A 17,563-nucleotide genomic window follows, 5' to 3' on the forward strand; every position below is an offset into this window, starting at 1 on the left:
AGGTGTTCTGCCTCTTCCTTTCCTATTTTCAAATTTACAAGTCTCAGTCTCATGAGCTAGGGTATACTTGACAGTGTTTGGGGAGCATTTCAAGTCCGCAGCAATTTGTCGGAGAGTCCAACCAGCATCATGTAAAGCTTGTATGCAAACTCTGTTTTACTGACAATTCTCTACACTTTTAAGGCCATGGCATGACAACAAAACTTGATACATAGTGTTAAACACTGTTTTTATCAAGGTTTATTTGTGGAGTGCTATTAAATTGATTTTTTCTGGCATATACCAATACTATATGCTAGTTTTCTGCCAGCTTCTTTCTATATAGTTAAGACACTGCATGGGGTACCATGACAGTTAAAAAATAAGACCACAAATTTGTTCAGTATGATTTTTCAAGCAGAACTTTTATGACATGCCCTTGGTACCAGTATATGGGAATTCTAAAGAATGATAAGTATTCTCACCCTGGGTCATTCAATTGTCAACAGGGATCAATGAAGCATTACCATAATGTTGAAATTTAAATTCTGTAATGGCATGGAAGAATTAGCACCATAAAATGGAATAAATGACAAAATATTCTCTTGTCCTAACACTTTTGCATAGTAATGTACCTTCTTGGTGCTCTGGGAAGGATCTTGACATAGCTTAACACATTTCCTGCCATGCGCCCCACTGATGGGTCACAACTGACTTTTAGTTATGGACCTTGTGACACACCAGTGGGTCAGATATTACAAGTGGCTTCAATGAGGTAATTAAACATAGTATAGTTATCCATATAAATAATAGACACCTGGGTTAAATAAAAAAGAAAAGTGTAGTTAACACTAGGGTAGGAATTATTAATACTGCTGGAGGCAGCAAGAGTGTTAATGCGAGGCCCTATGCTCATGACAATGACATAGGTTCTACTTGAGTGCCTAGTGGTTGATGTCCTAGTTCTCAATGTGGAGGTTTCCACATTGATGGATGGAGCTGATCCAAAAGTCAGCTGGCTCATCTAGATAGTCATCATCATAGTCTTCCAGTTCAGAGTTGTCTTGAAACCCTCTCTATCTCTATTCTTTTTGGGACTTGGGCATCCCTCAGGATGCACCTAGCACTATGAAGCTCCTCTTAGACTTCATGATGTGCAAATACAGAAATGCAACTACATTTGATGCCATCTCCTGGTAGAAGTGACACCTTCAGAAGAGACAGATCACCAGGCCCCATTGTTCTTCAGGCTTCATCTCCTCTTTCAGTGGCATCAGGAACGCTGGTGACAAAGACTGCAGGGCAATCTAAAGACTAAGCTCCTCAGGAGCCATGGCTGGTATTGCTGTTGTCAGGTTCTCAGTTGCCAAGATGCTACTCCCCTCAGCACGTGGATCCTCTATGATTGAAGGTGGTCATGTAACCCCTGGAGACTACAGGGCCAGCCAAGCCAGAAATATGATGAGCTATCCTTTGCCAATTGTATTGGTTAACAAAGCATCCTCATTCATGGGCTTCTTGTGTGTCAGGCCAGTATTGGAGGTTACAGCTTTGGCAACTTCAACAGTGCTCTTGCTCAGGAAGAATTTCTGGCATACAACTGTTACTTGGCAGCTGAAGAACCACGTCAGATCAGAGTTCTAGTTCTCGAAAAGAAGAGAGAGAGAGAGAGAGACTTAATTACCAAAAGTCTGAGATCAAATGCAGAGGGGCTGTCTAAGTTCTAATTGATCAAAGGACTAGCCAAGTGTGTAGCTTAATTGGGATTGTAATGTCCAGTTACAACCATGGACTAGGTACTGGTCAAATGACATGTCTATAGGTTAAACATCCACTCATGACCATCCATGTTCATAGAAACATGGATCCAAGAAACTAGAAGACTTCTCAATCCCTGAGCATCCCTGGGTTTTCATTTGATCAGCTGCCCATGGCTGTGCTGAACACTGTTGTCCCTGCTGTACAGCTGGAATGCATGCACTAGTCTACAACCCAGCTTCATCCCTAGCCTCTCATCTGGTTGTCATACAGACAGCACCCAGATTGAGTAGGGAGGAATGAGGATCAAAACTTCTTGGAATATACACTGGCAATCTGACTTAGGTCAAGTGTGCTAATCCCACCTTTGACCATTAGCCCTTGCCAATGCTTTCATTTTCTTCTCTTAGGTTACTTTCTTGCATTTAGAAATCATGTGATGCTAATGGCACAAATTGCGAGATTTCATCATGCATGTGGTACCTTCTGCCTCCCCCTATTAAACATACAGCAAACATTTTTATGCTTCAAAACGGTTTTCTTATTAAGAATATCTTAATCTGCCTGACTGAAGATATTCCTATTACAACCAAATAAAACACTGGATGCATCACATATACGTACTTATTATGATTTCTAAACCATCATTTGTGAATATGATGTACTCCTGACAGTTTCACCCATTCATGAATATTACAACTTGATCAAGTTAAAATATTCTCACTGTGTTTATAATAAATGGCAGGTCAAACTGCATCATTGAAGATCCTATTTGAATTGTGATTTCTCTTTCTTACCATAGTGTGAGTCACTTTTTCACCATTGTCTTTTCCATTAAAACTCTACAAATCTGTCAAACATCTCAATGTGAAACTTGAAACTCTCTCAGCATTAAGTACTTTAGTAACTTGTACAGCTCACCTCTGGCTACCACATGGAAAACATCAGTAATGTCTAGGTTATGTGCCGAAGGTAGTGCCAACTACGGCCTGTCAAGTTCAACTTATTTTCATTTCAAGCCTTTTAAAGTAAATAACCATTTTTAAGATTCAGATGAATCAAGACTTTTGGTCTAAAAGTTTATTTTCCAAGATTAAGTTTCAAGCTGTCATTACTGTACTCCAGTACATACTCATGAAAAGCTGGACTCCCTTTCAACCATAGGTCTGGCATATATTCTATGAATATCAGTGTAAAAATACATTGAGCACTGGGTGACATACAACAGAATTCTCACCACTCAGCCAAGTTCTTTGACTGATTTTCTCAAAATCAGATGATGTTTTACATCAGAAAATTCACTCCGTACCTCAGAAAGTAAGGGGTTAAATGCCTTTTAAATCATATGATCATTCTAACTATCAATAATCATTTAGTAACTTGGAAATACCTACTACTTCCAGAAACGCATTGTACTCATAGAAGACTGTCAGATAGGTATCTGCTTTTCCTTTTCACTTTCAGGTAGGCTACAATGACTCGAAATGGTATCCTTCTCAGTTTCCTTTTCAGACTCCTGGTCAAGCCAATACACCAATGGCCTCTCTGTGACGTATGAATGCAGCTTTTGCATGTTTTTCATCTGCTTTATTTCATACGATAGAGGACCAACTTATTGGAGTAGTAGTACTGATCAATACAGCTGGATCCAATTTGCTTCTGTTCCAGTGGCACGAACTACAACCATACCCAATTACTGCATTGAAACATTCCTTCTTTCATTGTTTAATTGTAGCACTTCTTTTGGCACTGTGCTACCTTTCCTACTTGATCATCCCAGTTGGTTCTGTCAGGTTTAACAACCTTTGCAAGCATTGTTTTGTGATTTGTGCAATCCATTCTGTAAGATCATTGAACTGAAGGCTAATGGTGATACAGTGAAATATGGATTTTCAGCACACCTAATGCATTACACAATTCAGTGAACAGTTGGCTGTTAAAGTTAGTGCTCTGATAGTTGTAAATTTCCTCTGGTGTTTGAAATCAGGCTATCCAGTTTTCTGCTAATGCACCCATAACAATCTGTGCTAGTGTATCAGTCACTGAATACACTTAGGCCCACTTCATGAACTAGTTGATGACCACAAGTATGTAATAAGAGTCTCTAGGCACTCCTAAAGCGATATATACCAGTGATATATAGGATTATCTTCTGTAGAGGAGACCTAACAATTCTCTGTTGGAGTTTACCCTGTCTCAGTCAATTTCTTTCTCTGAGTGGCACACATCATACAGTATTGCCACCAGCACCAAACATCTTGCCCCACGTATGACCAGAAGAACTGTCATCAGGTGTTAACACAAGTTTATGTTACACCTTGGTGCCTTATGGTCTTGGTTTTGTGTAAAGTCAAGAGTGTCTCTTGCCACAGAACTCTGAGAACCACTAGTTGCAGCACTGCCAAAGCACTACACCTCTTAGGCTGATGACAATGGTACAGCACACATTTCTCACTTGTAATTGTCTATAAATATTCAACAGGTTATGTGTATCTGTGCTTCACTCCTCCACAAATGCTGAATGAGCTTGTGCTTGTTGGACTGTAAAAAATGCCCATGGTGATTAGGGTCCTTTGGCTGCTATTCCAAGAGCTCCTGAAGCCTTAACTTCAGCATCCATCTTTTGTTGGAGTCTTTTACTTTATGGTCAGTTGTTGCTATGGCCAAACAGTCATCATTTTAATTCTTACACAGCATCAAGGATCAATACATTTCAAAATTGGGCAAAATCTCATCATGCAGAAATATAGTTCCGTCATGTTTCTGTGTTGCTGGCCTTGTTGATGAACAATGACAAAGTCATACTTGTGCAGCATTATCACCCAATGTACTATCATCCCCTCTGGATTTTTAAAGTTTATTACCTACTTATCGTGTTCCAACCAGATTGAGAACCTCCTTTATACAACTAATAGCAAATATGCTTTACAAAGACATTTTCAGCAAGGAGCTCTTTCCTTTGTCTTGCACTGTCTGCATTTGGAAGCCATGAATGTATGACTATCATACACATTTATTCATTCCACTCCATCCTGCAACTGTAATAACATTGCTTTGACTCAGTTGGTCACTAGTATCAGTATCCAGGAGAAACACACAGTCTTTGGAGTATCCTCCAAGATATGCTTTATGGATTGGAATGCTTGTTCACATCCTACACTCCAATCAAAGTGTGCTTCCACTTTCATGCAAACTGTTAATGGTGCTGCAATCATTGAGAAGTTGGCCACAAATAATCAGTAGTACAACACAAAAGCAAGAAAGCTGTTGACCTCTTCATTTGTCACAGGTCAAGGCCAGTTTGTCATTGCAACTGTTTTAGCTGGGTCTGTGGAAACTCTATTCTAGTCAAACACTTACCAGGCTTCAATTTTCAGGTCTGCCTTTCTTATGTGCTGGAATACAATCCTCAGGTTTTCAGATACTGCCTTGAAAGGTCAGCCAAACACCAAAACATCATTGATCCAGACCAGGCATCTCTCCCATTGTGCTCCTTGTCTACTTTCGAAAGTGGCTGGTGCATTACACAGACTGAAAGGCATGATAGAGAATTCATATAAGCCATTTCTAATGTTAACAGCAGACTTAGCTCTGCTTTTGTCCAGCTCATTTTGCCAGTGTAGTTGCCAGATCCAAGGTGTTAAACCAATGGAATCCTTTTGACACATCCAGAAAATCATCTGTTTGTGGTAATTGGGAGGTGTCAATGTGAGTTATCGTGTTTACCCATCAGAAGTCTATGCAGACTCTTGGCATGCTTTCCTTCCTCCTGCAATTACCAGTGGTGATGATCAAGTATTTTTGAAAGATGTATAATTTCCTCCTGATGTCTACACTGTATTTCAGCACTTGTGACCTCCATAGTGCTCCAAGGTAGTTGGTGTAGTAGTTGTTTTATAAGAAATGCATCACCTGTGTCTATATGGTGCCGAGTTACTATCACCATTATTCAACTCAGTCATCCATCTGGCCCTACGAATACATTGATATATTCACCCAACAAGTCACCAAGTTACTTTCATTTTGTTAGATCATGAGGGTGTTGGTAGCCTCATGTTTGCTTTTAGTAATAATTTAATGGATGCATCCCTAGTATTACTGCTGGCATCAGTCACTTTCACTTCTCTCATTGTACCTATGACTGTTCCAGAGTCCAGCGGGACAGCCAATTGTCCATAGTTGCAAAGCAACATTGGGGCTTTCTCCCTTGTCAAGTGGACCACTGCCCAATCTAATCTGTCTGCTTTTAGGACAGAAAACAGTTTATTTCTTGTGCAACTTCTGTAACTGTGTTACCTGGCACTAAAACATTAGATTTTATGTGTTTTAAACTATGGACACCATTTGTTTACATGGAGGTACTGTATACACTTGTGCAGTCCACTTCTCTGGACTCGAACTGAACAGCAATGGAAGACTTTTCATTGAAACGTCAGCTTAACTGTTGCATAGGCAAAACTGACTGATAAACTCTGCAACTCGTCTACCTTGAGAATGTCGAGTCCAAACCCAAGATTAGAAACAATTACTTTCATTCTGTTGGTAACATCCACTAGACTGAGTAGACTTTTCTCTCTTCTTTAATGTTCAGTCTATCACCATTTGCCAGAATGAAGTCAGTATTCACTGGATATCATGGTGGCTTCACTTTGAGATCTTAGAAGATCACAGTGTCTACCCAGGTTCTCACTGCTCCAGTGTCTACAAGTAATTAATGTGTTGCCCTTGCACCTTTATAGATACATAGCAAGCCCCACCCAGTTCTTTGGTATCAGTCAAATGCTATGCTCTCTCAAACTGGTGACCAAGTCCAACTTGGGCTCTGTTAGTTTTCAGAAATATTGGCCACATCATCAACCACTCATTGTTTGTCATCTTGGACCTATTAATTTGATGGTTGGCATCAACACACTTGTCAACTTTGCTACTTGGCAATGTACTGATGTTGTGGATTGACAGGAACCTGCTGAGTGGTTAACTGGTACAGATATCACTCTGCTATCCTTGCAGTGCTTAAAAATGTGGGCAGTTCCTCTGCCAGTGCCTCACACATCCATAAGCAAAGCAAACATTTTGCTTTTCCCATCTTCAACAATATGAAGATGGAGATGTTGGCTGTGACTGTGGGAGATGTCCCATTACTTGAAATTGTGGTGGCATGCATTCCATGGGAGGGCCTGCATAGCCCTGCCCACTTACTGAAAGGCCAGTGTGGTTGACTCGTATTCCAATACTGCAGAGGTGGCTGTTTGGCAGCTCCCAACAATTGGGCTTAGTCCACTGTGCAGGTATATGGACAGTCCTATTCCACTAGATTGTGTCCAACCCTATAGCCTTCTTTCTCTTTAGATTAATTGCTGTTGAACTCTACACACCAATCTTCAAAAAGCAGGTCCTCCTCATAGATCATCTAGTAGAAAACAGCATGCTCAAAATTATGAACTAAACCCAGTTCCTTTGTCCAGTGGACAGTGTCATCTTGTGACCTTTGTTTTCTGACAGCATTGATCAGTTATTACCTTTAATTGACATCATAATAAGCCAACATAGGATATTGAAGTGCAAACCTGTTCAACTTGGATGCTCTATACTATACTGAAATATCCTTGCAAGCAAAGGAGATGTCATCTGCTAAAGAGAATAAAGAAACAAAGCAACTAGAACAAGGTAATGTTAACGACTTTCTAGACCACGTATTGCTGTCATGACAGTGTAGAAACTATGTAATGAAAAAAAACACTAAAATATAAGAAATCTTGTATCACCATACAATGCTGAAAAACACATCATATACCTGCATAGCACACATATATCTGGACAAATGTTCAAATATGATGGTGTTGTTGTTTTTTACTTTTTAAAAATCAAGACACTAGTATGTCAACAGAATTTTCATACTGTTTTGTTTGTTAACAGTTGTGTTTGATGTGTCTACTTATACTAATCTTATTAAACTTCATTCTATTGTCTGTTTTTCTTTTAGGTTATGACTGATCTTGCTGATAATTATGCAGTCATGGTTTTACTTTTTAAAAATCAAGACACTAGTATGTCAACAGAATTTTCATACTGTTTTGTTAGAGTGTTAACAGTTGTGTTTCATGTGTTTACTTATACTATTCTTATTAAACTTCATTCTACTGTCTGTTTTTCTTTTAGGTTATGACTGATCTTCTTGCTGATAATTATGCAGTCATGTTTATAGAGCAGCTACGTGACATTATCATGCAAGTGAAAGAACATCCAGATCAAGTACCGATAGTACATGTAGCAGATCTTACTCCTACAGCAATGAAACCTAGTCCTACTCTCCAGTATCGGCAAGAAAATAAAAAGATAGTAGATTTTAATCAAACAAAGGTACAGAAAATGTCTGAGGTTAGGGAATCCTATTATTCATGAATACTATGGGAGAGAATACCATGAATTGTAATTAATAAAAACATGAATGTTCAATACACAAAAATAAACTGTAGAGTTAAAATCCTGTCAAGATAAACTTGTTGATAATTTAAAAGAACATTTCATATTATGTTAGTACATTTATGTAAAATGAATGGTTAAATTAAATATATATATGTTAAGACTAAATATTTATACATATCTTTACTTCTTATAAGAAATCAAATGAGTAGTATTTTTTTAAAAAAGAATTATTATATACTAGTACCAGTTTTACCATTTCTTATAATAAATAGTTTTATTTCGGACAAAAGAGCAGTTAAAATATTTAATGTTTTCCTGTGACAACGTTTTGATCACAGTTTGTGTATTACCAACAATAAAGGATGATGTAAATGTATAAAACTAAGGAAATGCATGATGAAGAAGCATAGTGTTATTTGCTGTTTTAAGTGTAGGAATATATACAATTAAACCTAGTATGATTATGTAAAAATATTTAATTAATTTGGGAAGTAAGATACTGCAGGTTGTTGATAAGACAAAGTAAGCATTGCTGTTGGTAGATTTAAAATAATTAAATTTTTTATATGTTTATTGAGGTAAAAAATTAATGTTTTTGCAAACAACGAGAGGTGGATTGTTGGTATTTTGTAAGCTTTTCATCAGATTTTGTTAAATTAAGCAGGCCATATAATTCGTTATTTTCATATTTTGAAATAATTATGAACCATAATTGTGGTTCATAATAGGGATCACACAGAAATTTCCTCAAAACTCTAATAAAATAGTTGGGCAAAAATCACCTTAAAAGTAGACTCATTCTTGAAATAACACTCAAAACCTTCCATTTCAATAGTTAAGACCCCCAAACATTAATATGCGGCTGATTTTGTACTTGACGCATGTTTACGGGAAACCTCAAGCACAAAGCCACCTTGCCCAGTAAATAATTATCTTAGAAGACACGAAGCTTTATATAAAGTGATGTTTTAGGCATATTTGTTTTATTTGAAAAGGCTGCTTTTCTACTGGTAAAATTTTATACATGCTTAGTGGGGATAGTGTTTTACTCTTGGCATGTAGTTGCCCATTGCTGTGCATTAAAAAAAGCCAACAGACAAGATAATTAAAAATTAGAATTTAAAATCTACCACAGCATGGAGCACTATTTCATATAGCCATTGCTATTTTTAAGTAAAAAAATGAGTAAAAATTGTTAATTTAAAAAAGGGGAATAGAGATCATCAAAAAAGTACAGAAAAAACTTGAATCAAAATGCAAAGATTATATTTTCAAGCCTACAGCTAGGGACTCTTTAAAAAAAAAAGTAAACAAACAAGGCTGGGAATAGTATTTACATTAATTTCTCAGGCTAGAAATCCCTATTTTGACTTCACTAAAATTGATAAGTACTGTAGACATGGAATAAGAATAGGGATTTGTAGCTTGAGAAAATATATTAAAAGTAATTTAGATACTATTTCCAGTTTACTGTTTTTAGAGTCTCTAGTCATAGGCATGAAAATATAATATTTTGATTTTGATTTAACTTGTTTAACTGTATTTTTTTGATGATCCCTATTCCCCTTTTTAAATTAACAATTTTACTAATATTGTTAAATTTTATGTATCCATCTCTTTCAGCTTAATTTGATAATTACAGAAAAAAATGGAAGACCATATTTCATTATGTTATTGCACTTTGTTTGATGTTGTTATTAAATGCCAAAAACAAATGTTTTATTTATTTGAATTTGTTTTTAATGTTTAACATGTCTTTTACTAGCAATGTTTGTAAATTTTCTTAGAAGCCAAGTTATGGAAGTCAAGAAAGCAGCACCCTCAATACACCCAAACAGGATGATGATCAGTGCACAGTACACAAACCTGACTCTCAGGCGCTTCTCTCCAACCAACACTCATCAAGTCAGGTAGACACCCACAGCATTCAACCTGTTGAACCATCACATGTCCACCTGGTGTCTTGTTCACAGCCACAGGTGTGTATTATCTGAAAAGAAGAAACCTGCACTATCTTTTATCGCTTTTCTAAAGCTTGCTCAGAAGTGTCTTTATACTTTTTTATGCTTTTCACCTAACCTTCTTGCAGTTTTGCATACTTATTTTAGCTGTTTCTTTTGCCTATCATTAAATAAGCTTAACTAACATCCTGAGCATGCCTTACTACACAAAATATAAACAAATTGTGGATTTCTTTGTTTCTGAGGATAAATAGTGGTTATTTTAATTTTTGCTGGAAGATTCCAAGCACATTTTAAGGAAATGAATAGGTAATTAAAATTATTTATTTATTAAAGGATTTGAGGAAAGGAGAATGTATTTATAAGAGTGAGTGGAAATATTAATTGTATCAGGAGAAAATAATTCCAATACTGGAAGGAAAAACTGATACACATGGTATCTAGAGCACCAGGTTTAAGTTAAAGTTGTGGTCACACTCTTTATGTCTCATGAAAGCTTTGTTTATGGTTTCATGCCAAATTTAATATGAAAGACATTTATCTTTAATACATGTGTGTGTGTTAAAACTGTAAGAAGGAGCTCTGCTTATTTTGTATATATATTACTAATCATACAATTTCACAAACATCCCTCTAAAATCTGTCATTTGCTTATTTTTAGATAAAAGTTAGGATCCACTAATTGGAATAATTAAATACTCATGGAGCTTTTCACATAGCCTTTTGCATAGTATTTGAAAATGAAGGTATGGGTCAGTGAAATGATCTTTGATTTGTCTGTTCAATCATTCAGATGTTGCATCAACTGCTACTGTATTTATGAACAGGCTGTTTGGGTGTTTGGTAAGTGGAAATTCCTGAATGATCTTCATTTGATTATTTTTATTATGCTCATTGTGTGTTGATGTTCTACATCTGAATATAGAAACTTGTTGGATGGGCAAATAATTTTAACCCAAGAATAACTGATTTACATCTAGAAAAGACCAAATTTAAATTATCATTTCTCACAAAGACAGCTTATACCAAAGACAAATGCATCCAGCCACAAAGTTAGAACGTAGTTAGCAATAGATTGACACTAGTAGTGATCTTTGAGCTTATGTCCTTAATCTGCACTTAGTCACTTTGTTGCAAGAAAGAAAGCACTTTGTTAGGCTCAAGAACAGAAGACTTTGGAACATAAATGGAATATAACTTATATAACAAATACGACGCAAGAAAAGTTATTTATAGAATATATTTTTCCATTCAATTATTGAATTTTTATTGAAATTCTTTTGAAGATAATATTTTACATTTGTAAAGAATTCAAGTTGAATTTTGTGTTGTAAGCCATATTTTTAATGTTGCAATTTAAACGTTATCCAGAGGGCGATGTAGGTCTTAACGATGACATCAGGATCAGAAAGTATATTTAACTGGCTTATAACACCTATAAAATTCTTAAAATGTGACTTAACTCTTTCTATATGGGCCACAGTTCAAAGGCCATGTCATCGCATTGAATTGCATTCAAAATTTTATTGACCCACTTTTATGAATTTATGTCAGTAAGTTTAGTATCAAACTATAGATTATAATTAAAATTTTAGTATTATACATTATTTAATTTCTTAATTTAAAAAAAAAAAAAACACCTAAACATCGATTTTTGTGTCACATGGTATGTTGAATGCAGCATTGGTTCATATTAGATGTTTGTGATGTCAAAATAAAAATTCTATAGTTCCTTACAAATTCAAATTACTAATATTGACAAGCTAGAATATAAAATATGAACTTCCTTTCTTTTCTGCTCACCTCTTTCCATTTTTGGAAATGCTCTCTTATATACACTTACTTCTGTCTATGACATGGGAATAACCAATCGAGAAGCTCAGAATGTCCCCCTAGTTCCTTTCTCAGCTGTTTTCATGTGTTATGACATCACCTCATTGGTTCAATACAAATATTCAAGCTAGTAAGGTGAGTCTTTAGTTTGCTCAAAAGTTCATATTTTTTTAGATCCAAATACAGCTTAATTACTAAGCTTGATAAATTAGAGTGGAATTCTATGGTATGAATATAGTAATTTATAATTTTTTGGTTATTTCAAATGTATATATATATATAACCTAAAAAAAAATATTTTGTTTCATATCCTCCACATGCAAAATTATATAAGGCTTAGCAACCTACAACAAGCAGCAGTTTTTGAGCCCAACCAGGTTTGGGGAACAACCAAGGCTAACTAGATATGGGGGAACAGGAACTAGTTGGACTTAAAGGACAAACTTCAGATGCCCCAAGTGAAATAAGAAGTTCATATTTAAAGAAAATTATGGGTTTTTTTTATGGGAAGCCTTGCAGAATGTTTATTGATGCTAGTTCTACAAATACAATGCTTCAACCCAATTTGGTAATGAAAGTTTGGAAATTGCCTCTAGATATTAAGAAAGAAGAGGGAATTGTGTGAACAGCAAGTGGACATAAGGTTCCAGTAATAAGAAAATTAGAAGCTACACTTGCTGTAGAAAACTTTTGTATTGCTTATGATGTATGGATAATTAACATTGAGGAAAAGTGCATATTTGGAACTGACTTCATCTGGAAACATGGATGCAAGGTTAGAGCTTCAGATAGTTTCACAGTCTATGACCAGGGAACCCCTGTGCATTACATGGCAATTTCTGCACCAGATATTGAATTTCCTGTGACAACCAGGAAAGCAGTCATTGTACCACCTAGAAGTGAAAGACTCATACCAAGACTTGTTAAAAAATAAATTTAAATCTAGTGACATGGCTGTACTAGAAACAAATACTCCAGTGTATTTTGATGGACTAATGGTTGGTAGAATACTTGTGGACCTGAAGAATAATTATGTCATTTTTAGGGCCAAGAATACAACAAACTATGAAATTTGAGTCAAGTCTGAATGGGATATTGCAAGATATGAGGTTGTACAGGTAGTACTTCCACTTCAAAGTATATCAGAAGTAGTCACCTATGAGGAAAAGTGTAGGAAGTCTGATGCTAAACCCTTATATAAGGATAGCTTACCACTTTACTTACAAGAGGTATGACCAGAGCTGTGGATTTCTTACAACAGGTAAGTGCCAGCAGTTACATAACTTGCTCACAGAATATCAGGATACTTTCTCCAGTGGACCTCAAGTAGAATATCTCATAAAATTTATACTGGAGATGCAACTCCAATACTTCAGTTAGCCAAATGACTACCAGTTGCAAAACAGACAGCCTTTCAAAGATATAGAAGCCATGCAAGAACAGGGTGAGATAGAACTGAGTATTATTCTATGTGTATAAATTTTTTGTACTTGTGAAGAATGACAAATCCACAAGGTTCTGTGTGGACTACCAGAAGGGAAATGAAGTTACAAAGAAGGATGCTTACTCACTGTCAGAGATTGACTCTACCTTGGATACTCCATCAGGATTGTAATGGTTTTCAATTTTATAGGTGGATATTGGCAAGAGGAAGTCGACAAAGCACGTAAAGAAAAGAGTCTTTACCACAGGAAATGGATTGTGATAATTTGTCACGTTACCTTTTGGGTTATGTAATGATCCTGCTACATTTCATAGATAAATGGAGTGCACTGTGTCTGAATTATGTAGAACATTGTGTTTATCTACATGGATGTCATAAATCACACATGCAAAGACCTTTTATAATGCTTAAGAAAAGCTAAGGAATGTTCTAAATTGGTTGAGAAAAGATAATCTTAAGCTAAATCCTAAAAATGCAAGTTTTTCTATCAACATATGAGTTTTATTAGACATATAGTGAGCAGAGAAGGAGTGTCCACATATCCATTGAAGATTGACTCTGTCCAGAATTGGCCAACACCAAACACCTGTGTGAGATAGGAGAATTTCTTGGACTGTATTCTTAGTATCATTGTTTTATGAAATCATTCTCTTATATAACTCGTCCTCTACATATATATTACTGAAAAAGCCAACTAAGTTTTGATGGACTGCTGATTGCAAATAAGCATTCCACAAACTGATGAAGGAATTGATTAATATTGAATGATATTGGATTACCTACTCTTGAAGATCCATTCATTTTAGATACAAATTCTAGTGATTTTACAGTGTGAGCAGTTTTGTCTCAAGAACAACATGGAAAAGAACATGTTATTGCCTACTATAGCAATGTCATAGAAAGGAGGTATTGTACAACTCAAAAGAAGCTAGTAAGTGGTGTTCAAGTTCTGAGCGACTTCCATCATAATCTATGTGGACATAAATTTATGGTCTACACAAATCATGTAGCACTGAAATGGCTGGTGAATTTCATAATTAAGAATGCCTAATATCAAGGTGGCTCCAAAAGCTCCATGAGTAAATCTTTAACATCTTGCATCACCCTGGACAGAACCATTCTATTAAGTGAAGCAAATAAGGTAACTTAATGTGTTTTGTTATTCTCAACTTTATTGTGATGGGTTTCTTTGGATTATTTTATAAGTTTATGTATGTTTTTTTACATATACATGTGTGAGACATGTGTGTATATGCTTGCATGTAGTTCATATTCATTTGTTCAAACAGAGTTTCAATTCAAACCTCGGTGGTTGTATAGACTTCTTGATTTATTGTCAGTTGTTGTAGAATGACAGAAACACTTTTTCATGAGTATTGTTCCAATATTACCAGCCAATCTGATTTTAGAATTATCAGGACTAATTGTTGTATCTCATGAAGTGACTGATGTAAATTATAGTTTTGTGCTAGAATGTTACTTGATGCAAACAAATGTAACCTTGATGGAAGATAAAACTACTATTATTTATTACTATTGCATTCAAGGGTAAAATAACATCTTCTATTCCAAAAGAATGCTACAGCTTTACTTAATATCACACAAAATGTTTTGTGAAGGTCTGGATTTTTTTTCATATGCATGCCATAATATTCTATGTACAGAAAATAGAATTTAATAGTTTTCTGCTTGATAAAACCAGTTTATGTATATATATAGTTTCATGAAATTATTAAACTTGTTGCTAATTTAATTTAATAAGAAAGTCTCATTATTTCAGAGTTGAAAAAAGTTCTTTCTTTACAAAAACACAAAAAGATAAATGAAAATTATGTAGTGTTTTTGTTTGACCAGCTGAGTCCATAGTTGGTTTATTATACATTAATATGAAATCAATTGTAGTCATAGTTAGTAGCATGTACAATCACCTATGTCTCTAATTACTATTTAGTTGCTAGTTGTTTTAACCTACATTTTGGATGCTAATTTGTTGCTGTTTTCAGGAAAGTCCTTAGAAGGGCTGTATATATAGTTGTGGTGCATAATTCAGTCTTTGGCCTTCTTTATAGAAATATGGCTGGTGAGTCCAACCAGAAAAGAGAGATCAGTCAAGAAAGTTACAGAGGAATATATAAAATCTTAATTTTACTCACATGTTCCATGTATTTTTTGGATATGTCTAGCTGCCTACAAGGCAAAATTTTATGTTTTTAAATGGACAAGCAAAATAGTTTTTCATATTTAAGAGTATTTTTAAAACCTCAAATCTTTGTGGACCTTGCATCAGATATATAAACTCAGTCACTAATTGAATCATCAAATATCCCAGTATATAACATTAAGTCTTACTGAACATTTGTTAAAGAACTGTGACCAAACCTGTTCATAGCAATGGTTTTTTGCAACAAATCTTTTCAATCTTGGTAACACTAAAAGTTGAAACTATGTCAGTCATCATAATCTTTCTAAAACCATTAGGTGACTTGCACTTGATAAGAATGGGAGATAAAGAAATTTTTTACAGTAGCATTGGTTACACTCAAATGATAATGATTTCTTCCTGTTTCATTGCATTGATGAGCTTATGGAATAGTCAGTGTTTTAATACCTTACCACAATTATATTTTCATTAAATATAATGCAAAACTTTTACTTGAGTGTCAGTTTCTTTTAGTGTTAGCTCTTACCTTTTAACAAGCTTTTGCTAGCCCTTTGTACAAATCTCCAAGTACAAATTTTGAACATTATAATTCTCTGACTTGAATTCAGTGTCTTATAAACAGAGACTTATTAAGGCTTTAGACAGCTGTGCTCTCTTCCATAAATCAAGTTAGTTATTAATGTATGACATTAAAGGTTTGTTTTCATAAGATAAGGATGAACTAGAATAGTATAAATATAACTTTGTCAGGGTCATGGAAGCAGAAGCAGGAAGCAAGCAGGGCAGTGGAAGAAAAAACTTTATGCTCTGACTCATCTTGTGTGTTGTTGTGATATTTCACCCATGCCAATCCCTGGATACTTAGTCCAGGTCAGTTCTCTGTCATCTTCCTTCTTTCTCACTTGAGTTTTAATCATACTGCTTTTTTGATCTTGCTGTGTTCTGTTCTTTTGCATTATCTGCGTGCTGTTGTTTAATACATTGTTCTTTCCATTATTGCTTAATATATATATATATATATCAATGTACTTTGTTAATCCATTTTTGATGATATGGTTTGAGTTTCATCTTTTAGATATTGCCTAGTTTCATCTTATTCAAATGATTAGTATGTTAAAGATCAGAATTCAAATTACTTTCATTCTCCTGACTCCCTCCTCCTGTTGTATTTCTATCAGAAGTGTTTTAAAGCATGATTTTTTGCATGTATTTGCTAATAGTAGTCAGATCACTGTAATCTTATTAGTTAATTATACTCATAAAATGACACAAAATATCAACATTATAATAATGCTTGCTGATTCAATCTGATGAGAACTCTTGAATACCAGTACACAGAATCTTGGTTTTGAATATATTACTGACTTTCAAGTGACACATCGACTCAAATTGTGTTATACTATTGTAACAGGTTAGCGCTCAGGTGAGCTTAATTGTTGGAGCTTCAATTAAAACCAACCTTTACACCAAATTTATTTGTTGGAGGATTTTGTCGTGACGAGTGGAGCCACAAGTCGCTAACTCGAGGAGTTTACAGTTAGACTACAGAATATGAGTCTCAGACCAACAGTAAATACTCAAAGTAATCTTTATTAACTTTTAACAACAATCTCTTGTTATGAGAATTCAACATACAAATCTTTAAACAGTAATAGTGAAACTTTAATACTTCTTGCAAGGACTGATCAAGAGACAGAGATACTTACTGGAGAGTTAGAAACTTTGAAGCAGTAGCTACATTAGAGGATCTCAACTGTATGGTTTCGTCCTGAACTGCCTGGAAACTAGAGAATAGTTTCTTGTTGGCTGGAGAGCTGATTTTGCAGCTCCTGACATGGGTTTTTAAACCAAAATTTCTCTGTGTCCTGGCGAGCGTCCAATTAGGACACAGCATCACCCACAAGTAGTGCGGTGCTCCTATTAGATGCTTCAAGGCAATTCCCGGGCTAATCCAGGAACCAAACCAAACCTCACGGTTATTGGTCATAGTTAATTGGTGTT

General features: G+C 35.3%; 1 protein-coding gene across 4 annotated transcripts in view; it reads left to right on the forward strand.

The window, feature by feature from the left end:
- LOC106467420 (serine/threonine-protein kinase WNK1-like) overlaps positions 1 to 17,563 on the forward strand; it is a 136,491-nt gene that overhangs the window by 77,008 nt on the left and 41,920 nt on the right. For all 4 annotated transcript variants that reach the window (XM_022395601.1, XM_022395600.1, XM_022395602.1 and 1 more), the window contains 3 exons: positions 7,897 to 8,097; positions 9,951 to 10,142; positions 16,313 to 16,432. In XM_022395601.1, coding sequence (XP_022251309.1) covers positions 7,897 to 8,097; positions 9,951 to 10,142; positions 16,313 to 16,432 — 513 coding nt within the window. The remainder of the gene's footprint in view (positions 1 to 7,896; positions 8,098 to 9,950; positions 10,143 to 16,312; positions 16,433 to 17,563) is intronic.

The sequence above is a fragment of the Limulus polyphemus genome, unplaced genomic scaffold, assembly GCF_000517525.1.
Source record: "Limulus polyphemus unplaced genomic scaffold, Limulus_polyphemus-2.1.2 Scaffold2608, whole genome shotgun sequence".
Taxonomy (NCBI): Eukaryota; Metazoa; Arthropoda; class Merostomata; order Xiphosura; family Limulidae; genus Limulus; species Limulus polyphemus.